The 23,724-nt window shown below is 53.1% G+C and overlaps 9 protein-coding genes across 9 annotated transcripts; 3 read left to right on the top strand and 6 right to left on the bottom strand.

Moving 5' to 3' along the window:
* Positions 1–2,782: 2,782 nt before the first annotated feature.
* Positions 2,783–4,005, top strand: Z520_04830 (uncharacterized protein; the record flags this gene model as incomplete). Its single annotated transcript, XM_016775334.1, has 2 exons — positions 2,783–3,164; positions 3,221–4,005. The coding sequence occupies 2 exons, from the start codon at positions 2,783–2,785 to the stop codon at positions 4,003–4,005; spliced, it is 1,167 nt and encodes a 388-aa protein (XP_016633377.1).
* A 1,108-nt stretch (positions 4,006–5,113) lies between these two features.
* Positions 5,114–7,747, top strand: Z520_04829 (uncharacterized protein; the record flags this gene model as incomplete). Its single annotated transcript, XM_016775333.1, has 3 exons — positions 5,114–5,308; positions 5,365–5,516; positions 5,566–7,747. 3 exons carry the CDS (start codon positions 5,114–5,116, stop codon positions 7,745–7,747), a joined length of 2,529 nt encoding a protein of 842 aa, XP_016633376.1.
* Positions 7,748–8,331: 584 nt separating this feature from the next.
* On the bottom strand, positions 8,332–9,298 carry Z520_04828 (uncharacterized protein; the record flags this gene model as incomplete). The annotated part of the gene is made up of 2 exons (XM_016775332.1): positions 8,332–8,957; positions 9,070–9,298. The coding sequence occupies 2 exons, from the start codon at positions 9,296–9,298 to the stop codon at positions 8,332–8,334; spliced, it is 855 nt and encodes a 284-aa protein (XP_016633375.1).
* A 491-nt stretch (positions 9,299–9,789) lies between these two features.
* Positions 9,790–11,614, bottom strand: Z520_04827 (uncharacterized protein; the record flags this gene model as incomplete). The annotated part of the gene is made up of 4 exons (XM_016775331.1): positions 9,790–10,833; positions 10,887–11,031; positions 11,085–11,431; positions 11,492–11,614. The coding sequence occupies 4 exons, from the start codon at positions 11,612–11,614 to the stop codon at positions 9,790–9,792; spliced, it is 1,659 nt and encodes a 552-aa protein (XP_016633374.1).
* Positions 11,615–13,971: 2,357 nt separating this feature from the next.
* Positions 13,972–16,086, top strand: Z520_04826 (uncharacterized protein; the record flags this gene model as incomplete). The annotated part of the gene is made up of 1 exon (XM_016775330.1): positions 13,972–16,086. One exon carries the CDS (start codon positions 13,972–13,974, stop codon positions 16,084–16,086), a length of 2,115 nt encoding a protein of 704 aa, XP_016633373.1.
* Positions 16,087–16,895: 809 nt separating this feature from the next.
* Z520_04825 (uncharacterized protein) lies at positions 16,896–17,279 on the bottom strand (the record flags this gene model as incomplete). The annotated part of the gene is made up of 1 exon (XM_016775329.1): positions 16,896–17,279. The coding sequence occupies one exon, from the start codon at positions 17,277–17,279 to the stop codon at positions 16,896–16,898; it is 384 nt and encodes a 127-aa protein (XP_016633372.1).
* A 1,115-nt stretch (positions 17,280–18,394) lies between these two features.
* Positions 18,395–19,003, bottom strand: Z520_04824 (uncharacterized protein; the record flags this gene model as incomplete). The annotated part of the gene is made up of 1 exon (XM_016775328.1): positions 18,395–19,003. The coding sequence occupies one exon, from the start codon at positions 19,001–19,003 to the stop codon at positions 18,395–18,397; it is 609 nt and encodes a 202-aa protein (XP_016633371.1).
* A 582-nt stretch (positions 19,004–19,585) lies between these two features.
* On the bottom strand, positions 19,586–20,961 carry Z520_04823 (uncharacterized protein; the record flags this gene model as incomplete). The annotated part of the gene is made up of 2 exons (XM_016775327.1): positions 19,586–20,824; positions 20,890–20,961. 2 exons carry the CDS (start codon positions 20,959–20,961, stop codon positions 19,586–19,588), a joined length of 1,311 nt encoding a protein of 436 aa, XP_016633370.1.
* A 684-nt stretch (positions 20,962–21,645) lies between these two features.
* Positions 21,646–23,253, bottom strand: Z520_04822 (uncharacterized protein; the record flags this gene model as incomplete). The annotated part of the gene is made up of 4 exons (XM_016775326.1): positions 21,646–22,203; positions 22,266–22,648; positions 22,702–22,914; positions 22,992–23,253. 4 exons carry the CDS (start codon positions 23,251–23,253, stop codon positions 21,646–21,648), a joined length of 1,416 nt encoding a protein of 471 aa, XP_016633369.1.
* Positions 23,254–23,724: the final 471 nt, after the last annotated feature.

The following is a 23,724-nucleotide window of genomic DNA, read 5'->3' as shown; positions in this document are numbered from 1 at the left end:
TGCTGAGTACATTCCAAGGTTTTGTTGTTCGATGAATGTAGAGTCAGAAGAAGCCTCGGTGGATGAGACGGGGAATTTTTAGGACGGAGAGACTGACGAGGATCGATACGGGTGATACTGGGGATGGGGATAGATCAGGGAGAACCTTGCTATTACTGTTGGAAATATTGTTCTTTGATGTACTCGGTACTATATCTCGTCGTGCACATTCTCTAATCTACCTTTCGTCTGCCCAGCTGGCTTCCCTTTTGGCGAGGTAGTGGAAGGGTAACAAGATGACAAAAACTTAGCGGTCGCTAAGAAACTGATCCTCATTTCCTTTGGCAAAGTAGATGAGGCCCTTTTTTTTTGGTCAGTCCCCGCCAAGGGATGTCCATGAGCACAGCACTGGCCAGGTGCCTTAGACCCACGGCTGGGTCAATTGTATCTCTTGCTCCGGGCACAAGAGGTCGGTAGCCCCGTCGGGTTCGAACTCATGTCCTAGCGTCCTAGGGACATGTCCACAGAGTGAGAGAAACTCTAGCAGACGTCAATATCAGTTCCCAGATTCCTTTGCAACCACCGAGCCTGCCGGTCAGCGGGTGCATCCTCCGCGAACTGTTCCTCAATAAATCCCCAGATTCCTCTGCACCTGGGACGGCGCCCCGGTGGTGCATCCTCTGCGAATGTCGACCGGAATTGTGCGAGTGTATTTCATTATCTGGCTCTTTTTCTTGGTGTGCACGTGAAGGCGACTTGAGTGTCACGGCGGGCGAATGGATTGATGGATGGAAACGTGACCTTATAGTGTGAAGGAGAAGCCTCCCTAAGTTGAGGAGGGAGAGTGATTGTGCGGCCTAGTTGTTCACTGGCACAGGGACTCGATCTTCTTGAAGGTCCCTCGAGAGAAGACTTTCAGTCAGCTCGTGATTGGACGCTCGATTCCTCTTGGGCTCTTTGCACCAGTGTCCTGTTCCAGGATCGTCTAGCAATTTCTGCCAATGCCTTCATCACTGAACCTCGAAACAAGATGAGTCCAAGATGCCCATGTCTTCTCGGAAACGTGTCTGATCGGTGCGTACCCCTTACCGTCAGCCGAACTCTTTTCTCTTGCGCACCCGGGCGACGAGCATTTCCACGGAACAACAAGGATCCCAGAATGTCTAGCTTGTCAGCCGCTATCGACAATGCAGGGAGCAATTCCAAGGAAAACTTAACCTCGGGCGGCAAGTTCGCGAGGACGAGTAGTGGACCCTGCAAAAGACAAGCGCACCACCACAACCAGATGTCTATGTGAGAAGGTACCAGCAAGCGCAGAGAACTGATGAAGGTGATTGAATCGAATCGGACAGGAGAACAAGCGGATCGCAAGACCCGAAGCATAGGCCCTAGAGGGATACATTGACGAACAACTCAGACATCGACCAGGGACCATTCGGTGGATCGATTGGCTCGTCAACTTCTCCATCAATTGCAAGTCGTGGTGATGCTCGATCAGGAAAGCATTCTCTTTTCAATCTCGTTGGCCTGATCCAGAAAGCACACGTCTGCTGCGCTGGGTGTCGAGGTCAGCATTATCATAACTCAAAATCCTTCGTCCCCAATAACCTCCGGACAATTCCAGAAATCTTGCGCTCATACGGTTATACGAAGACAAGCGCTCACACGCCAGGCCCAACTTGATTTGTTGTCTCGCAGCGCTGAAATGCTTATGGTCCTGTTGCTGACACCCTCCAGGTAGACTGCCAACACTAAATCTGCTGAAGGGAGAGCGGAGGCTCCTGTCAAACTGAGATGTCGTTTACGCAACCTGCCCTAGAAAGAGGATTCACGAGATGGAGGTGGAGGAGGAGGTGGGCCACGGCTTGCATGGCGGGGATTGGAGGGCCTGAACCTGGACGCCCTGCGATTCTGAAGAGGAGAGGTCCTTTCGCGGGAGGATGGAATCATGGAGGGTGAGCCCAAGGAGCCGGGATGTTTGCACGCTTGCAAACGGACTCACCTGTTTACACCTGAAACTATCGATCCTGATCATGCGTCGTCGGATGAAGGTGATGAGTGCTGATCGGACGTCTGCTGCAAAAAAGCTTCCAGGATGAGGAAATGAGTGTGATACGTCTAACGATTCGTTTGAACAAGTCTTGCAGGTGGTGTCTTACACTCTAATATCGGGAGCAGCGGCGAGATCCTTTTCGGAGTTTTTGGAGTCCCACTGGCACCCAGACTGGCGACTTGGCATGAGCTGGATATCCGCAGGGCCAGAGCAGACAAGGAGATGGAGCGGTGGATGGAAGGGTACCTCGTACTCCGTAGATGCAGTAAGAGCCTAAAGAGGTACTATAGCAGGGTACTCGGTATTAGTGGCCCGCCTGCGCACCCCTTCATCACCATCTCCTTCTCACCATCCACCCACCATCTCTCCCTCCATCATCGCCCTTCTAGTATCTACGGACTTCAACTCCAATCACATCCCTGCTTCCTTCAGCCGACATCATCATCACCACCAATCACTCCGCTCTCGGATCCATAAAAATAATCGCCTCTTCTCATCCTCTGGGAACACACGCGAGCGAAGAGTCGACCCTTTTTCCGTCCGCACTCGGTCATGCGCCTGGAGCATCTGGTCTACATCTACATCTTGTGATCCTTTCCCCTCTATATCTATTCCCCATAGCATGGACATTTGAACAAGGACCACTCTGCTTCGGCGGTGTCATCCCAGCTCTCATTACCTACTAGGTATTCCTCTGCGTGGCCAACAGGACGAAACGTGCAACTGGATCATGCGCCGGCGATTTTCAAGATGAACACCACCCACGATATTCGCATGCATGATGCCCACGCTCTGCCACACGACGACAGCAAATCGCCCGGCATTCCTCTTCGCTATCCTATCCACCCTTCCGTGATGGACAAGCTTGATCCCGCTTTCGTGAAGTTATACAATGATTACATCGCGAACGGCCCCCCGTCGTCCACTGATCTGGCGACGGTGCGCCAGAACTATTCCTCCTTATATTCCTATGCTGCAGCGCCGCCATCCGGGGTAGGAGGCATTGGAGAGACACAAGTACCGGGTTGGAACAAATATCCTGGGGAAATCAATGTGCGAGTCTACGTACCGCCGGGTGAAGAGCCGGGCCAGCGCAAAGTGTGGCCCGTCCATTTCAATTTCCATGGTGGAGGTATATCTGTCCATCTACACCTTTGTCTATCATTGTCCTTGCTGACACTCGTCCAGGCTGGGCTGTAGGTGACCTCGAGACCGACGCACACATCTGCCACCACATCTGCGCCTCTGTTCCCTGCTGCGTCATTGATATCGAGTACCGGCTAATCCCCGAGTATCCCTTTCCCATCGGAATCATGGACAGTCTCACCGCTGTCGGGCACATTCTGGCCAACCACAAGACTTTCTCAATCGACTCGACGAACATGACTTTTGGCGGTGAATCGTCTGGCGCCACGATCGCTTTAATCCTGAACCATTTGTTCCGCGACGGAGGTATTAGCGACAACTTGAAGGGTGTGGTTGTCGCCACACCTACCATCAGCGACGTACGGAAGTATGCAACACCAGACATGAGCCCATGGCCAAGCATGAGGGAAGCCGAGTTTGCTCCCCTCCTCAACTGGGAGAAATTGAAATGGTTCGACACTTTCAAATGGATGTCTCTGTCCAGCCAGCACCCGACAAAGCCCAAGGAACAGAAACGAGACATATCGTGGTTCGCCGACGCCATGAATGCTCCAGACTTCAAGAATCTAGCTCCTATTACATATGTGGCCACGGCCGAGGTTGATCCCCTCAGGGACGAGGCGGAAGCATATGCTAAGAAACTTGAGGAAGCGGGCAACAAAATCGTCCTACGAAGGTTCAATGGCATGCCGCACCACTTCATGCACATGGATAGGGCGTTACCCCAAGCCCGAGAATATGTCCAGGATGTCATATCTCACGTCCGCCAGTGTCTCTACCCTCCTTCCGAACCAACTGCCATGAAGACGCCACCACCAGAAACTTGATAGGAGATCTCACGTGGCTGTCCGCTGAACTACAATATGATGCGTTGGCTTTCGGTCCTGTCCTCAACGTATTCCCATGAGCCAAACGATCGTTCCCAGCAGTATCCCGAGGAGATTCTGTGATTCTGCTGCAGCTCCTGTCTCACCAACTTTGACTCTGCCAGAAGACCCTGCTTCCGGACTGCAAGTCGTTTGCGACTACCCTGTACCATTATATCTACCCGGTGTGTGCCGATTTTGGCTGCAAATACTTTCACGCTACGCCAGCTCTAGGTCCTTAGAAATTGGGGACCTCGTGGTCAGTGTTTGAGAGACGGGTTGAGCCATGACTGCATCAGCACCTCGAATTCAGAAGTACAGCTTATCGCGCTCATCATTTTGGATAAGGGCCTTGTCCGCGGCCTGGAGCCTCCCACGTTTGATCCATCGCCGCCTTGATTGGGCGAGGGGATGTCATACGATTCTCGCTCCGCGCCTGAGCTCCATGGCAGATCTCATTTCCGATAAGATCTTGAGGAATATAGCTAGCGGACAGCCGTGGCCGTGACTGGCACATTTGGGCCTGTCGGCGAGCCCCTGCCAGGGAATCTCCATAAACGGTTGGGGTCTGCAATTTACATCCACTTTCGATCTCACCACGGAAACAACGACTATTCGATAAGCAAGACGATTTTGGTCTAGATAGGGTCAGACACGCGGTCTACATGTAGGGGGGGAGAGACTGTTCAGACTCGACGGCCTCATGTTAAACGAGATGATAGACTTATTACTTCGACATGTTGTATTAAGAACAATCTTGCTTAGAACCGATCCTATCACATTTCCTATTCTTCATCAGGACATGTCTCAAAAGCGCAATGATGGATGCCATCGTGGCCATCGGCTCAATTACGTCTGACGCAGCCGTGCCACCACAAGCTAGCGATGCGGGGTTTGTAGTGGAGACACGGTTGAACTTCGGTAGATCCACGACGCGTCGACGCGTCTCGGCGTCTCGAGGCGCGCAACCACCTGAGATAATTAATCCCTCCGCCACGATTCATACCAGTCGCTGCGGACAGATCTGAATGAATGAGCATCGTTCGGCACCTCGATACATATAGTCAAGATGCCAGAGAGACCTCCCTTTCCAGGCCGCCCTGCCCAACCCCCGGGCCCTACCTACCTTCACTATTCTCCCGATGGCCAGAGGTTGACTGTGGCTGGCATTGGAGACTTTGCTCGTTCCTTCAGGACCAACGACAACGGCGAACCCGACTTATTACCCTCGACTCATGCAGAGACATTTGCTGTTGCTTCAGGGGTAGGGACCGCTTGAAAGAGAAAATGCATGAGATGCAGCCGGCTGATTTGGCACAGAACGACTACGCCATCTTTGGCTGCGAAGACGGAACAGTGTGCAAATATGCAGTCCCGTCCGGGGACTTCAAACAGATGCTTGTCAGAACCACACTTCCAATCAGAGACATTGCCCTTTCTCCAGACGAGAAATGGGTGGCCGTTTCCAGCGAGTATGTCAATATCTCATTCACGCCAGGTACTCAAGTCTGACTTTCCCAGCGAGCTAGAAATCAAGGTGGTCAACCGAAACGACATTGAGCAAATGACCATACTACGCGATCACCCAAAACCAATAAAGCATTTGACATACGATCAGTCTGGCCGGTATCTTGCCGCATCCTGCACCGATGGCGTGATCTACGTTTATGACATGACCTCCTCTGAGCCTAAGCTATTCCGAACATTCGACGGAGTAATTCCTCGACTTGAGACGGCCGAAACAGCCACTTCCCGCTGCGTTTGGCATCCTGACGGAAGGGCTTTTGCTTGTGCAACAGCGACAAGAGATATCCAAGTTGTCTCAATTGAGGACGGTGCACATCAACGAACATTCGCAGGAGAGCACAGTGCAGAGATAACATCATTGGCATGGTCACCGAATGGGGCCTTGTTGGCCTCGGCCGACTCGGACTATCTCATCATTTGGGACGCCAAAACACAAAAGCCCTTGAAACGTTTCAACTACACGAACATTCTTAACGTGGCGTGGCAGAACCACAACGAGAACATCTTCAATTGGACGACTTCGAATGGCGAAGTCTTCATCATCCCGGAATTCCTCAAAGACGAAGCTCACGTCAAGTTGCTCAAAGGACCTAAAGTCGGAGCTCCTTTCTTCCATGATCCACTGCTCGAGAAATCTGCACTCGTGAATGGTCGAAAACCACTCGCCAACGGTCAAGCAAAGCGAGCACATACTCCTGACAGTCTTGACGAGCTTCTCGGGCCAGAAGAAGAATACGATTGGATAGAAGACGACGATGGCGCGGGATATATCAATGAAAACGGAAAGAGGACCAACGGGCATCTTGGAGATACCACATACCCTTTGCCCAAGCGAAACAAGCAGGATACCTGGCAAGCACATGTCCATGAGCCATTCCAACCAGGTGCCACCCCTTGGAGAGGCAACCGCAAATATCTGTGTCTCAATTTGATTGGCTTTGTCTGGACCGTGGACCAGGACACCCATCATACAGTTACGGTCGAATTCTATGACCGCGAAATGCACCGGGACTTCCATTTCACCGATCCCTTCCTATATGACAAAGCGTGCTTGAACGAAACCGGCACGTTGTTCTCTTGCCCTCCTCGGGATGGTCAGCCTGCAGTGATCTTCTACCGACCTCATGAGACTTGGACCACACGGTCGGATATGCGCATCAATTTGCCCGACGGCGAAGAAGCAACATGCATTGCTCTCAGCAGCAGATACATCGTGGCTGTTACAAACAAGAACTACGTCCGGGTATGGACATTGTTTGGTACGCCTGTCCGGATTTGGCGCATGAAGAGTTCCCCTGCTGTCACATGTGCTGCATGGAGTGATTATGTTATGACAGTTGGAAACGGCCCTGTGGGCGCTGATGGTTCCACCCAGCTTAACTACAGCATTGAAAATGTGCGGCGAGACGAAAGCTGTCAGAACGAAGATGTCCTCGCACTGGGCACGGTCCCGCCGGAATCTGAGGACGAGGATGTGAGCTTGAAGAACCTCTTCTGGAGCGATGCAGGAGATCCCTGTATCTACGACAGCAATGGTGTACTCCTGACTCTAATGCACTGGCGTACGCTGGGACAGGCCAAATGGGTGCCTCTACTTGACACGAGATTGCTCGATCGATTGAAAGACGGGAAGAAAGAAGAGACATACTGGCCCGTTGCTGTGGCGGACCAAAAATTCCACTGCATTATCCTGAAAGGCGGGGACAAGACTCCATACTTCCCTCGGCCTCTGCTCACAGAGTTTGAGTTCAATATCCCGGTCTGTAGGCCGGTGGAGGACAGCAAGGATGTCGATGGTGATGAAAGGGAAGAGTCCAATGCTGCTGCCGCAGCAAGGTTGGAAGAAGCATTTGTCCGCAGCTCTGTGATCTTGGGACTGCTTGACGACCATGTGCAGAGTCTGGACCAGAGGGTCAGCCACTCGCAGAAGACCGAGGTCGTGAGACGAGAGGTCGAAGTCGACAAGATTTTGCTTCAACTCTTGGCGGTCGAGTGTCGCGAAGGCGAAGAGAGGGGCATGAAGGCTCTCGAGATTGTGGGGTTGCTGAAGGACCGAAGTGGTAAGATGCTCGAGGCTGCGGCCAAGGTTGCTGGAAGATGGGGACGGACTGTGCTGGAGGACAAGATCAGGGAAGTGGCGGAGCGCAGGTTGATGGGGGTTGAGGAGGAAGAATGAGTCGTAGGTTCGAGACCGACCTTGCGAGGTGAGCGCGCATTGGGTTCAAATGATGATGAATGATATATAGATGTTCTTGGACAATGCCATGGGTCGCTGTTGGCCTGATCTAAGTATTGAAACAAGGCTGAGTGGAATAGGGGGGGCGTGTGCCGCTGCTGAATGGCAAGCAACTAACAAATCCGTGATCTAGATTTAGTGGAACAGACACGTTCTATATATCCCTGTAGGACTCTGCGGCGGTTCCATGACATGAATAAAGTACTTCACGATAACATCTGTCTTATTCCCTGACGAAAGTCTTGTGTACAGTTTAAAGCGAGGCTGCGCCAGGCTGAGGTGGGTGTCGTTGGGTTCGCCGGACGGTCCGACGCGCACTTTGCGCGGTGTCGGAAAGGGAGTCCTGACTGGCTTGGGGACCTCCATCTCGAACACCCCAGTACGAGTAGAGTAGCCAGGCGTATGTCGTATCACATCGTCCCTCGAAGGCTCGGGGTTCCAATAAGAAAGACGCTCCCGCAGTGTGTGTGCAGGAAGGGGAAGAAAAAAAAGATGGATCATGAAATCTGGTCCATCATTTCTATCTACACTTGCTGCCTTTTAGGACTCCAAACCAGCCACGCCAACACCATGGCTCCCTTGACGCCGGTCGCCACCCACAACGCCGCCTGATACCCGACCGAGGACTTGATCAGGGCGCCCGAGACGGCGGCGCCGCAGAACAACAAGACGATCCCCGCGGCGCGCCTGTTCCGGTCCGGGTCGTCGAGCAACCCGGCCGTGAACAGGCCCGGGTCGGCCATGAGATCGCAGAACAAGCTCGTCAGCACCACGGTCGGCAGGGTGTTGAACTTGAGCATCCTGCTCGCCACGATCTGACCCGCGCTCTGGAAGGCGAGCAACGCGATGGGACACAGCTCGTGCCAGGGGAACGTGCCCCGGCGTCCGTCCCCGTGGCTCTCGACGTTGCCGGTCTTACTCACCACCCCGCCCGAAATCAGCGCCGCGGTCAACACCATCAACGCCGTCTGCGCGAGGAACGACGACGCCACCACCCACCGCTTCACCGCGCCCAGGTGCCGGTGGTATCGAGAGAAGCAGAACGCCCCCACGCAGAACGATAGGATGGCCACCAGCGATTTCGTCCACGTGTGTCGAGGCACGGTGCCCGGGAGGTCGCTGACGCCTAGACCGGCGAAGATGGTGTTTCCTAATATGAAAAAAAAATCAATGATGGGTCAATTAACTGAGGTACTCGCAAGATTCTAGTCTTTTAAATCAGCTGGTCCAGAGAGAGAGACTCCAAATCTCCTTTTCCTTACCTGTTTGCATCCCGACAAACGAGTTCCATGTATTGAACGCCACAGAGTCCACCATCCCCGTCACGAAGAAACACCCCAGAAGAACCGTGTCCGCCCACCTCGTGTCGATGTCCGTCGTCAACCACGCCCGTAGTCGAGTCGACACGGGTAAGCTTGGAGAAGACGGGGAGCCGTTTTCGAGGTCCACGCCGCCATGGCGCTCTTTGTCGGTAGATAGAGTTGTCTCCATGGGTTTGTTTTCTTCTAAGTTTCAAGAAAGGTCCCCTGCTGTTGAGTGTGCAGGTTGCAGCTATGACAATGCCGACGGTGTGATTAGATTAGGAGGAGATTACGGAAAGTTGCCTGTACCTCAGAGACTTGACATTTCGCAAATCAACCCATAGACGGGACTCTACTAACAGAGTTATATACAACTGTTTTCTGTCGAATGTTGAAGCGCAGGCAAAAAGAATCAGGGGGAAATAACGCGTGATATTCTTTCGCGCGGCTCTTGACCGAGGCATAGGGTGGTGCCAGAATGATTATCCGGCATGCCTCTGCGGTTGTTATGAGGCTCCGGGGAGTTATATAGAAGTCCGGCTTGCGTCCGTCTTGGATCAATTTTGTCCCCGGAGACTCTCCCTATCAGCCTTGCACGACCAAAATACGAGGCTACACAACTCTGTCTGATATACTGTATGTTCTCCGTATGCTGTTGGGACAGTCGTCAAACCGACAGCCTTAAGCATACAGGCCCTTTTGCCACCACAAGCACCTCTCGTTCGCAGCATTGTCCTTGATCGGCCCAATCGTTGTCAGATTCAGATTCAGCACCGTGGTATTCTCACCATATGTCGGGAAACGGGGCAATCCTGCTCCGTTCGGATTACCACTCATGACAAAGTTGGTAAAGTATCTCTGCATAATGACCGCCAGTGTGTCATTCTTGACCGAGGGATTTGGACCATCGTAGTATGTGTAGTAAATGTCATCTCCATGAAGGCTCGGTGGAACGCTGAATATGTAATTGAACACACTGTTGTTGTACGCGCGAGCCAAGAAGTTGGTACTGCATGTGAAGAACGCCTCCGTGATCATCAACTCGCTTCGTCCGGTGGGAGTAGTGTAGCCGACAGAACCGTCATACTTGGGCGGATATAGTGTCTGGGAGATGTATTTGACGGTAGCTTCTGTGATGGTAGGGAAGTATATGCGGAGGTCGGCTTCAAAGACGGTTTCGTTTTGAGCAAACGGATCCATGAATTCGAGACCCTCGTTGATGTTGTGGCCGGCCATGATCTTGAGGGACTGGTCGAAGCCTCCGTGCAGAAGAAGTTGCCCGGGAAGATCGGGTGCGAAGGCACCGTCTACCACAGGGTTGAAAGTGAATGTGCCATATGGGGTAGATCCCCCAACAAGTTTGTAGTTGGCAAATCGAAGTGCCTCAGTGGACAAGTTTCGAGCTTCTTCGAGCGAGTTGATGCCCGCCAGGGACAAGAAATGGGTGTAGATGGCCTCTTGCAGCGTAACGCTGGGCGACATTTGAAATCCAGGGCTCTGGACTATAGCCTGCTGGAAAGGCACTTTTCCCTTCAGGCCGCCAAATGCCGTGATCTGGTGCATCGTGCTGCCTCCTCCGGCGGATTCTCCAATCACTGTAACTTGATTCGGATTTCCACCGAATTTGGCAACGTGTTGTTGCACCCATTCGAGCGCTAGGCGCTGGTCATAGAGGCCCGCGTTCGCCGTCCCAGACTCCTGAAAAGTTGGACCGGAGAGAAAGCCCTAGCAAAGGAGTGTTAGGACGCAACAATTTCGAAGAGAGGCTTGAGGCATACGAAAGCTCCAAGGCGATAGTTCATCGCAACCCAGATGATGCCTTTCCCTCCTTGACTCTGGCTTGCCTTGATAAGGCCTGCCGCAGAAGGGCTGTAGAGAGTCTTGGATCCAAGTGTGTATCCCCCTCCGTGGATCCAGACCATCCTGAATGGTCTGTCAGCAAAGCTGGCCATCTTTTCCACGGTCAGACCGCTTACACTGGTGCCCCCGGACCTTGACCAGCAGAATCGAAGACAGCTTTAGGGACCATCACATCAAGGAACAAACAGTCCTCGGTAGCAGTAGGGTCAGGTGGTGGTGTTGATGCAAGTGGAGGGACTTGGTAACCAGCAGAGATGTTGAAAGCAGCTGTGCCATTGGCAACCCAATCTGCAGAATAAATGCCCCAAGCTGGCAGGACCTGAAAACAAGTCACAGCTCTAGAGCCGTTGTTGAAGACTTTGGTGCCGTTTGTGCTGGGGGCCTCTGGAGCAGAGAAACGTAGTTTTCCGACCGGAGGAGCGCCATAACGCACATTGGAGAAGTTGTAGTACTGGCCAGACGACTACAGAGACTTTAATGTCCTGGCTAGATGAAACCTTAGGCAAGTTTATCTCTCACTCACATTGTATGTTGCCTGATGCAGTTCGTAGCCCAGGTCCACCGTGGGTAATGAAGGCGCTGCAGCTGCCGTACAACAGACGGCGCCGGCAAGAAGCAAGACTGCCACACGCCACATGTCAGCCATCTCGAAACTAAATCAACACTCCCAGGGACGTGAAGAAAGTGTGGAGGTCTGCGGTTTTCTACCTCGACAACCTGGGACTGGACTAAGACGGGTTTTATATAGTTCTTTACGGCGTGCTTCCCCGGCTTTCGGTTACTCAATGCAAGGTGCGAAGCGGGGTGAGGGAGCTAGGTAGAAGCAAATTGTTACTTCCTTCCACCATCTCGTTGGTCGCATGCTCATGGCCTCCCAGAGTGTGCAAGGGATAGAGATTGATGCCATCAATGGACGGCGAGCGGCAGGTGAACTTCCCCATCAGGGCTAGACTCTCCGTCGGCCAATGCGTCCGGTGGAAGGGAATTTCTCCAAAAGTCGCGGAGCTTCATTTGGCCGCAGGAAGGGGAACGCAGGATGATTGAATCAATGCAAAATATGTCCGTATCAAAGATGAAGGTAAAGAAGGCTTTGACGGATAGGTTTGGGAGGAAAAGTGATAAAGCAAGGGAGATACGAGGATTGACGCCTTGGCGCTGACAGTCCAGATGGAGACTAGCGCCTCAGCTTCGATTCGTCTAAGAAGCTTCCAAGCTTCGCTTCTTGAGCTCTACTTTCTTAACCTCTCAACGGCGACGACACCATACCGGGTACAAAGTGTATCTGGTGTTGTCGACAAGGCTAGAACAATTGCGGTGCTCTACAGGCATCTATCTGAAAAGATCGTTCGCACCTCTGCTGAGGAACTGTATACAACAGAGCAATTCTAGTGTCACCAGGCAAAGCCAAGGCTCTCAATACCCTCCCGTGCAATCCATTGCGATCCGCATTGAACTATAACATTGGTCATTGACTGGATGTCGTGCAGTATCACTCACTTCTTGCAGGCCTCGGTCTTCAGTCCTGCCCTCTCTCGTTGACATATTTGATGGCAACTGCTTCTCCAACAACATCTCTGGAGAAAATCTATAATGATCCCAATACTGCCGAGCAGGATCTTTGTGTCTAGCTCATTACAAAGGGCCAAAAAAAAAATTGTCAGGGGGTAAATGCGGGGGAAAGGATCCTCAGGCCAGTTTTCCGCGTCCACCGGACACATTTCTCCACTTGTGTACCACCAGGACAGCTTCTCATCGCTCGAGCGCAATGTTGCCGGGTGCACCGCCCTTTTGTGTCCCGTCGATCATTGGACTCGGTCGGAAGTCTAACTATATCGGATGCAAGTTAGCAAACGTCTCGACCTGAAGCATCAACTGCCGACTGTAGGAGACCCTGAGGCGAAGATGCGCCGCGAGACCACATAGGCAAGCCATCTGCGTGACGGCTAGGACAAAGAGCCGTGATATCCACGAGCCTTACCTCATCTGTTTAGCTACTGATCTCTCCAAAACTCTTGATGAATGACGAGTATCTCGTGACGGAGAATATCGGAACATTTTGTGTACCGAACTGGCGCGTAGAAAATGGCAAGGCAAAGTTCGAGCACACCAAAGCCACCACCACAATGCCGTTATACGACCATAGATACAAGATCAAAGATCCAAGGTCACTTCTGATTCGCGATGCGTCGAATATCGGCTCTGAAGCATGCCGGCACTGTTGATGGACACTGTGGGACTCGGGATCTGCCAAACCATTCTTCTGGCTGTCCAGTATTAGAACCTGTCCCCCAGCACCATCATCATATATAGATGGCTCGATGGAGAAGTCGCAGCGCTATTTGGCCCTAGAAAGATACTGCTCATAGTGGGAGAAGAGACAGGAATGGGCCCAAGTCTGCGAGTCGATATACATACAGAGTATTATACGAGGATACATCTATCATCCCCGCATTATGTACAGCGGTCTCGATTCCGCCACAAACCCACCTTCGACAAGACCAGTTAGCGCATGTTCGCAAACTTGCTCTAGAACGAGTCGCTACGTGGTCGGGTTCGAAAGCTAACGGCAGTCCTTCAAATCCTTTCTTTGACGTCCTCATGTAGACCGCAAACCACTCAGTCAAGGCTCCGATACCCACCAGACGAGTTGTTACCCGATGGATAACGTCCAGCGCTCTACCAGGCTTGCGTGGGCGTGCTATCGCTGTAGACGGCAAAAGCTCAAGGTTCGTATTTATCTACCTCTCCACCCCTCTCTTATATATCATGTCATCCTGGTGAGTACTGATCCGAGCGCATGCCATCTAGTGTGATGTGGAGAAGCCATGCATACTATGTGTCAGAGCGGGGGTCGCATGCGAACCGCAATTGTCGGCAGAGGACGCTCCGTTGAAGCGGAAGAGATCAGATCATTCAGATGTGCCACGGCGTACGAAAACGACGGGGTCGCTGGTTACTTCAAATTATGCCCAACACGGTGTCGCGCACGTCCCAACCAGCCCCATGAATGATTCTACGCACACAACGGGCTCCTCCCACTTCGACGGTGCTGGCCTAGATGTGGCGGACATCACGAGGACCAGTCCCGAGGAAAGCCAGCAGTTTGGCGCGAACGACTCGTCGATGGGTTTCGCAAAGATCCTGCTCGGGGAGGACGACGACAGCAACTCGCCAGCCAGCGGAGCCATCCCAGGCGATGCAGGACGCTCAGCCACAGACCCCCAGACTTTCAGCTCTATTCTGACGCCTCTGCCTTCACAGACCATTCTCCAAGTCGCAGTGGATGCCTATTTCGATAGGGTGAACTGGTACATTATGCTCTTCCACCAGCCATCGTTCGCGATCCGGACGCAAAACATCCTCCGTCGGACAGCGTGGAGACGCGACGAGCTGTGCGATGTGCTCCTCGTGGCGACGGTCGCGGCTCTCGGGTTGCGGTGTGTCGAACACGACAAGACGTGGAAAGGGCACCACTTGCTCGAGGCCTACTCCGTCACGGCCGAGTCGCTCGTCTCGGACTTGATGTCGCAGATCGCGTCGCGCTTCTACGAACTGATGCTGGAGTCACGCATTGAAGTGTTTCAAATCTGCATGCTGCTGACCATTTATCATGTTTACTTTGGGTCATCGACCTTGGCCTGGAACGTGTCCGGCGTGTCCACTCGCGCGGCGTACGCACTGGCACTCCATTGCGACAAGGCTCGAAACACGGACGAGATTGCGCGTGAAGTGAGTAACCGATGTTGGAATCATCTGGTCGTGTCGGATCAATTCTCTTCCATGATATTCGGGCGTCCAGCGTCGCTCGATCCTGCCTTTGCTCAGTTCAAGAGACTCGCAGACTTGGACGATACCGACCTCCCCGACGGCACAGCAGCCCTGGCAATCTTCCAAGAGCCCGGCGGCCGACCCGTGACATTTCTGACCTACCACACCCTCAAGTTTGAGCTTTACGACATCATTCGTCAGACTCTGCAGAGCTTCAGGGTTCTGCAACTGCAGAGTCCCGTCTCGGTCCAAGACCTGAAGTCGCTGATTCAAGTCGTCAACACCACGGAACTCATGTTGAAGCAGTGGCACGACAACCTTCCTGCGGTATTCACATCCTCGCGATGGCCCGCAGACGATCCGTGGAATGTCCTTGAACTCGACCAGTGTAGTAGCTCGGACGAAATCAGCCTGAGGAGGAAAATCGGCTTGCAAGGCTTCATCCTGCAGCTGTTATACGACGCCGCGCGAGTATGGGCGCATCGACCACTCCTCAAACTCCGAATATCCATCTCTCCTAAGGAAGCCAGCGACAACTTCAAGATTGCTCGCGACGACATCCCCGATTCGTTGGGGACTTCGGTCCGCGCGGCGCTGCGCATGTCGCGGGTCCCCGTGCACGAGTTCGAGGGCCAGCTCGCTCAGTCGTTCGTGCTCATGCATCTCTTCACGGCGGGCGTGATCCTGTGCATCGCGCCGACGTGTCAACCGTACAGCCAGATGGCCGGCGAGGCCAAGGCCGGGGTGCTCCGGATCATTGCCGCCTGCAGGGCCATCAAGGACGAGAGCAAGATCGCCAAGCACACGGACCAGATGATGACGAGGCTCTACAAGAAGACGATGCAGCGCGAGATGGACAATGCGCTGCGACCACCGCCGCCGCCGCCCCCGGACACGGGGGGCATCATCGCCAAGGACCGACTATTAATCGGGCCGACGTTCGACGCAACGAGGCAGGTCCAGGACAGCAACAGCAGTGTCGGCTATCGCCAGCCACACGGCGGAGGGACGAACATGATGTCGTCCAAGTCGCCTTCCTTCCAGGTAGGCATGACGGGGACAGCGAGTGTGAGTGCGAGTGCGTCCACAGGAGGACGTGTAGGGCCGTTATCGTCGCCCCCTCCGAGTCTGGACTACCAGAACCACACCCGCCACGCCGGCGCCGAAGACTTTCCCGACCACCAACCCGTCGTCTCGTACCTGCAGTTCGAATCCCTCTGCCACAACAACCAGATGTTCCCCAACGTCAACGAGCACATTGACGAAGCCTACGGTGCTTTTGAACAGAGTAAGTGCCTGCCACACCACAAACATCAAAAACCGCCCTCCCCTGCTTATTCCTGTTCATGAACCCCAACCCCCATTGATGGAATGTTGGATCCCAAAGGGATGTCAAGAACATCATGGCGTTCCACCTCCTGCTGCTACATCTGCTGATCAAAATGCGAATTCTCCTCTTTTAGTGTCCAACCTAGACTTCGGCGACTTTTCATTCAAGCCATACTGAATAATAGATCCGATCAGCCCCGCCGGGTATATAATCACGACTTACACGACGATCCCACGACTATGTCCCCCTACCCTACCTATCCAGTCCGTCAGATCACACCATGTCAGATGCATCCCATCGCATCGACCGACAGATCCTGCGGTATGCGCGCCAGGCAATAATAGTCTATGCTGAGAAACAGGCAAAGCTGGACAGCTAGCCCTCCTCTTAGTTCGGCTTCCCCTATTTGGCTTAGCAGCCTCGCTCAGCCTCGCAACACTCAAGTCTCGACGAGACTCCTGGCGTTGCTACTACTGTCTCGTGCCACCCTACAAGTTACAACTGTCCAGCACATGTCAAAAACAGCCATTGAAAGGCCCGGACAGTGTCCATACTGAAACTCGGGTTTTGGCTCTCTTGTCTCAGATTATTTGGACTCCGAATCAAGGTAGACGAGAGAGCGACTCTGGAGCCGGATGCTAGTGTGTTACATTTGACTGAAATTCAGAAGCACACCTTTCTCCTTTCTCCACTATCCAAAAAAGTTACCCTCGAAAACCAAAGACGTTTGAGGTGTTGAAGCTGACGATCTTGCGTTGGAGCAATGAGGAGTGCGTGCCGATAGACCTGAGCAGATACATTTGAGCCTCCTCATACCCGAAGTTTTTTTTCAATCCAGCAAATCCAAAGTATTGATCTCCCTCTCACCACCCGGGCCCGGAAGTCCAAAGTCCCAGTTCGCAAAGGCACATCTCTTCCAGGCCGCCGGGTCACACTGTTTGCATCCACTCGTCGCCTCGTTCGCTTCCGCATGATGCCTCATGAGATATTTCTCCTTGACTCTCTTCCGCTCGGCATCACTGTGGCCGTTGACGATCCTCTTCACGGACCTCTGTATTCGCCGCCGCGCCTTGGCCTGACTCTCCGCCTTCTTCTCCTGGGCTTCTCGCAACCCGCGCAACTCTCGCATGCGTTTCTTCAGTTTGCGTTGCAGACGCAGCCACGCCTGCGCCTCTTTCCATCGAATGAAAGCACGAAGGAAAGTGCTATCCATTGCGTGAACGGAGTTAGAGTCGAGGAAGACGAGGTTTGCTTGCTCGGTCCGTACACGAGAAGGCGGGTGTATGACAGTGACATTCAGGATGGGGGGGTTGTTGCTGTTCAGACGGTCACTGCAACCTGGCTGGGTGTTTGACACTGTATCCCTCGAAGCTGTCAACCGGGGTTTGAACCGTCTTCGCTGTGATGGAGAGATCCTTTGGGCCACGTCGCCTTCGGGGCTCGAGGGTGATATCTTCGCGCGTTTGAGACAACCAAATCGAAGCGGAAAGCTCCTTTGTTGGAAGGCGAGTCTCGATGAGAAAGTCGCTCCGCTTGGAGCTTGGTCAAGTTTTGAAAAAAGGATCGTGGGAGTGAAGAAACGGTGGGAGATTCAAGGCTCGGCGTTCTCTGTGTCGCGAGCCCTTTGCATGGCTGAGAAAGACGTAGGACGCAGTAGATGTCTTGGGCAAGGGAGGCGCGGGCTGGCTTAGGCAGCATGTATGCTGGAAATGAGGGCAGAAACACTCCCAGGATCTCGAAAAACCTGATGGTTCGACGCGGACAGATGAGGCAGGTCGTGAAGGCAGTGGCAGTACGACAACTCGGGAGTGTTAGGGCAGTGCAATGCCAGGGGAGTGCTTACCCAGTGATGGACATAGTGCAGCAACAGAGTGAAATCTTTCGATCGTGTCGGCCGCGTCCATGAGTGAAGATCATGATATACAGTGTCAGTACAGCACGCTGGCGACAGGGCCGGCAGAAAAGGACGATCCGGAGGTCACTCGTGACTGCCAGCAACAGCGAGGCCGCATCGTGAAGACATAGAGACTCTTTGCGCACAGTAGCACAATCACAAACTCCCTGACGACCTGACTTCATGGGGCAGAGCTTTTAATATTGATTATTGTCGCATGTCGAACTTGTCCAGCTGGAAGAAACCCCATCAACAAAGCAGCCGACATCCACAGTGCGTCTCCATCACATCCCTTTCTCAGTGTCACGTAGCTTGACATTCAACTACATTCCCTTCATCTGCACAAACGGAAGTGACCTGGCTAAAGTCTGCGTTAGTTCTCAAGAGGGTGGTGTTGACGACATTAGCCTTGATGCTACATACCTCGATAAGCATCACATCCCTTCAGACATGAGGTAGATCTGCGCCCTCAGCTCTCTCGTCACATCTCTGCCACATAGTCTGCGCCTTCGCCGCGCAGCGTGATCATACACGGCGCCTCTCGCTTCTCCTCTCGCACGAAGTTTGCCCTTGAAATATCGATTTCTGAGTTTGACATAATCTCTTTCTATCTGGTCGAGTGCAATCTCGAGACGCTCCATGTTGACGCTGCGGAAAACCGTGCAAATCTTGTCCTCGGTGATTGGAAGCTTGTATTCGGAACATGAGAGCCTGATGGAAGCCGCAATGCCGGGGTTAGGCGAGACGCCAAACGTGCGTGGCCAGGAGATGGGCATGAAAAATTGCCGGAATAGGTATTCTGCGAATTCCTCGGCGCGAGGAGGCATTCTCAGCGTGACACATGCCCGGTGTAATCGACTAGCAACATCCGCGTCGCGCCAGTTGACTTCGGGAACGCGAAGGGCCATTGGCTGCAAAGACTGTGTCTCTGGTGTCTTGCAACATGCGGGAAAGGGGCAGTGATCTCCGTAGCAGCGCAGTTTCTCGATCACATGCACAAAGTCGGCCTGCCACTGTTCGATGGTTCTCTCAGGTTGCGACATGAGGCTGGTGGTGAATAGTCGCCTACTCTGCATCGGACAGTGTCAGCCTTTACAGAGATCACACACCAAGTTGGGCGCAGAACTTACATTTTTCAGTACTCTGGCGCGTCTAGGAGTTGGTCGGATTTCAGTATTGTGGTTAGCAACTGGTACTCGGATCGAAAATTGCTAAATTTATGAAGAACGAAGGCTGTGGGGTCTGGAAATATACGTGAAGGACGCAGTTGAAGCCGGCTAGCGTGACTGGTGGCTGGTGACAAGGTCTTGTCCTGAAGGCGTGAAGTGAGTCAGTGAATGTGCCAAAGAATGGCAGGATTCAAACACTGACCCCATCTGGTCAAACAGCTGGACTGATGCTGTCGAGGGGACAAAAGAGTGGCACTTTGAGGGTCAGCGCGAGATAGTGGGAAGTCGAAAGTTGTGCGTGAGGAGCAAATGCGACGACACCGCAGCTGCGCGCAGGGAAGTCGATCTCGTCGACCACATCGAATGACAAACGACACCAATATCCCTTGGTGCATCACTTTCATTGTATCATTTTGACGTCTCATCTGACCATTCCATTCCATTTTCAATGTCACATCATACTTTCTTCTTTTCAACTTTTGGAGCCTTCAACATGGTGAAAACCAAGACGGTAACGCCCAACATGGCACTGCCGCCGACCAGATAGGCCGTCTCACGACCAGCCCACCAAAACAGGCTGCAAAAGACAATCGGGCCCAATGCTCTTCCAAATTGTCCCCAGCTCCGTAAAGCTCCCAAGACCTCTCCTCTATTACTCTCGCGCGCCTCAAAACTGCCCAAACTGTTCAACCCCGTCACAACCGTCGCCGAGGTCACGGCAAGTAACGCGCCCGCGCAGTACAAGCCAGTCGTGTTGTCTATACGAGACAGTAGAAAAAATGCCAAAGTGCTAGAGACAACACCTGTTTTTACGACCGTCAATGGAGGGAGGCGACGGACAATTGATCCCTGCAGCAGCGAGGCAATCAATCCAACAAACCCCAGCAATCGCCCATTGATTTTCGACGGTGACGGGTTCTCCGGAAAGAGAACAGAGGTGATCAAGAAAGGCAAGGAGAATTCCATGCCCGAAAAGGGAAGGAGGAACAGCAGATGGATAATGTTCAGAATCATGGGGTTGTTCGTGTGTTCGAAAGTCGTCGAGCCGGGTTTCGCAGCCTTCGAGTCGGAGGCCGCAGCCTTGACCGGTCTTGTCTCGGGAAGCTGGAAATAGAGGTATAGCGTCTCGAGGACAATCAGGAGCAGGGAGAAGCCCGCGGCTGTCGCAAATGGGTTGGCGATGACGGTGGTAATACTTGCAAGGGCAGCCCCCATGGCGGGACCAAAGGTAAAGGCCACACTGAAGCACGCGCCCACGAGAGCCATCGTCGACCCTCTCTGCTCCTCGGTGCTGATATCCGTCGCAATGGCCGTCGCCAGCTGGACGTTGCCTTCACTCAACCCACCCACGATGCGGCTCAGCAGAAAGGTGCGGAAGTCCACAGCGAAGCACCAGAGCCCCACGCTTGCAATATTGCCGCACATGCTCCATAGCAGCGCCGTCCTTCGACCATATTTGTCCGACGCACGTCCTATAATCGGAGATGCAATTGCTTGCAATAGCGAGAACAGCGAGCCCAACGCCCCTCCGAGCAGGACTATATCGTATTTCTCGTTGATGGGCACGGCAAAGGACGACTTGTACGCGTTGAGGTAGTGGAGGATGCGGTTGAGGGCCGAGTAAGGGTGTGTCTCGAGTCCACGATAGAAGGTGAGCAGAGAGGGGAAGAGAGGGAGGATGAATGTAAACGAGATCTGGGCAAGGCGTCGGTTAGCTTGGGACATGGGATATATGTATCCTCCTGGACAGAGACACTTACCAGGTCGAGAAGCAGCGAAATGAACAGCACGCGCAAGATCTTCTTCCGCTGTTGAGGTGTAATGGTGTCCATGTTGTCGTGAAATCAATGGCCGCAAAGTCGTAAGATATTGACGCCGCAGGCACCGAGAAAGGTCCACCGTGCAATGGGACACCTATTATGATGAAGAAACAGAGATACTATGGGGACAGAGTGTTCAGATAGAGAGATATATATGCGACCAGCGCACTCGAGTATTAAAATCACAAAGGCCGTCGATGCAGGAACAATGCGCGAAGATCATCAGCTCTGGTCATCTTTCTTTCGGGGTGGAATGAAGGTTGCGCGGCGTCTGCAGCTCGAAAAATGCTTCTCCTTTGAGTATCGGCCGCGCCACAATTCCACGCCACCAACGACTTCAACCTTTTGGCCCCCTTCATCGACGTCTACGAGTACGGAGTAGATTACGGAGTACAGAGTATGATCTATTTTGAACCATCGTCCGGGAATTTGCCATATCGCCGGGTGATGTTGGATAACGTCCACCGCGGAATACATACCTACCTAGGTAGGCAATTCAAGGCTACGCAACTGTTTGGCCTTGCTGTAAAGGTGCCGCTTTTATTCACGCTGAAGATTTCAGGTATTGTACGGTAGTAGACCGAGAGATATGAAATGAAAACAATCACAGCCGTGGAGATGTCCAAAAAGCCTCCTACCTTTGCCAGAGTAAAAGAGTCCGCTAGCCGACTATCTATCGAGGAATAGATTAGTTGATCAGATATCGTCTTCCAGTGGCATTGCGCCCTCCTGCTGCATCTCCCTTCCCACCTCTTCCACCCTCTTCCACACGCGCAGAAGATTGCCGCCCGTGATGCCCTCGACTTGATCGTCACTCAATCCTCGCCTCAACAGCTCCTTCAACAGGTCGGGAAACTTGCTCACATCCTCCAACCCGCGCGGTGTATCCTGGGTTCCGTCAAAGTCGCTCCCGATACCGACGTGCTCGAAGCCGATCTTGTCGCCAATGTACATTATATGGTCGGCGACCCAGTCAAGCGTGGAGTTGGCCGGGTAGAAGGTTGGCAAAGTAGTACCCGGGTTGGTCGAATTGACACAGGAGATAAACTCCGGGACAAAAGTCACCATGACGACAGAATTGGTCTGCTTGACCAGAGGAAGGATATGGTCGGGGACATTGCGCGGGTGAGGACACAGTGCGTAGGCTGACGAATGCGAGAAGATGACGGGCGCCCGGCTGCCAGGGAACGACTTGGTCTGGTTGCCCGCAAGCACGTCGTGCATTGTGGCCGGATGGGTGTGCGACAGATCGACCTTGACGACATTGGTCAGAAACGAATACAGCAAGGGGTTATATGGGTAGAGATGCAACTCACCATCATGCCCAGACGATTCATCTCATGGATGAGTTTAGTGCCCAGAGGACTCAAGCCGCCCCAATGCGGTGCTGCCGGTCTAGCAGCTCCCGGCACAAGTGAGTCCTCACCGACCGAAAGCTGCGCAGCGTCTGCAAAGGCATTGTGGCAATTCCAGGTCAACGTGACATATTTTGCCCCAAGCGTGTAGTAAAGACGAAGCATTGAGGCATTCCGGCCGATCATATGCAGCCCTTCGAGTCCGATCGGGGAGAGCAACTTCCCATGACGCCTGAAGGCTGTCAGGGCCGTGGTACTATCAAGTGTGGCGGGAGAAAAGATGTCTGCGTGGGCGGCCTGCAAGCGATGTATGAGGTCCATTTGCGAAAGCGCCTGAATGACAGCTACACACAATGTAAGGAAGTGGACACTGCTCATTTCCTGACAGGGAACTCACTGGGAGCGTAATTCGCATTGGAGAAGTCGAACCCGTCCGCTGGACAATCAACCCAGCAGCTCCAGAAGAATCCGCCTTGCTTGCCCTCCTTCAGCCGGACCAGATCCAAATGGTCCGGCATCCCGCCACTCTCAAACTTGGATCGGAAGTCCTGGTCGTAGATGTGGTTGTGGAAGTTCGAGCGTATACTCCATGCCAAATCATCATGGCCGTCTATCCACCACTCGATCAGCTGCAGCTCCTAGTAATTCAATGGCAGCATCCTGGCTGATTGCAGGGCTGAAACTCACCCATCAGAGGCGTCATGGCCATGATTCTTGCGACACGCTGATCCAATGAGAGGAGAGAGGATGGAATCAACGAGACCACCTGCAGGTACAAGTCTGATCTGTGGAAAAAGCCATCTTTGAGTGCAACAACACCGACGGCGATGGCCGCAGCCAGGAACAACAACGGCCGCCATTGCGGCCACCGCTTGTACCGGTCGTAGCTTTCATCCGCGCTCCAGCGAGCCTGAGCCCTGGATGTTTGGCCGTCCTTTACTCGCACCATAACCTCGCAGCCGTGAGACTCGATGTGGAGGAATAAAAAGACCCGTGTGTCATAAAGAGCTCAGCAGATTGAGCCACACTTTGATGGTGCTAACGCCAGCCGCACTCCCAGTCAGGGGTCAAGAATAACCAAAAGAAACAAAATGAAAGGATATGCAAGTTCTAGATGAACAGGGGGGATACATATAATATTGCTGATCGTTTTACGAAGGGCGCGAGATAATCGGCCGTCGAGTCATTGGATACAAGTCCCGCTTGCAATGAAGTGGGGATGGACCCATTGCGCCATACTCCGTATTCCAACAGATATGTATATACTAGGAAGTAGGCATACTCGGTACTGTACCTCGTATAGATCGCTAATGCTGACCATGATTCCTTTTTGATGCCATGTCGACGTTTGGCGCGAGATTTTATAGTTGTCGGGGCGCCCGCCTTTTCCTGCCTGTGTACGAATTCGAGTAAGATGAAT

This window comes from Fonsecaea multimorphosa, assembly GCF_000836435.1.
Source record: "Fonsecaea multimorphosa CBS 102226 unplaced genomic scaffold supercont1.8, whole genome shotgun sequence".
Taxonomy (NCBI): domain Eukaryota; kingdom Fungi; phylum Ascomycota; class Eurotiomycetes; order Chaetothyriales; family Herpotrichiellaceae; genus Fonsecaea; species Fonsecaea multimorphosa.
The sequence above is the reverse complement of the archived record's forward strand: the minus strand, read 5'-3'. Positions and strand labels throughout refer to the sequence as shown.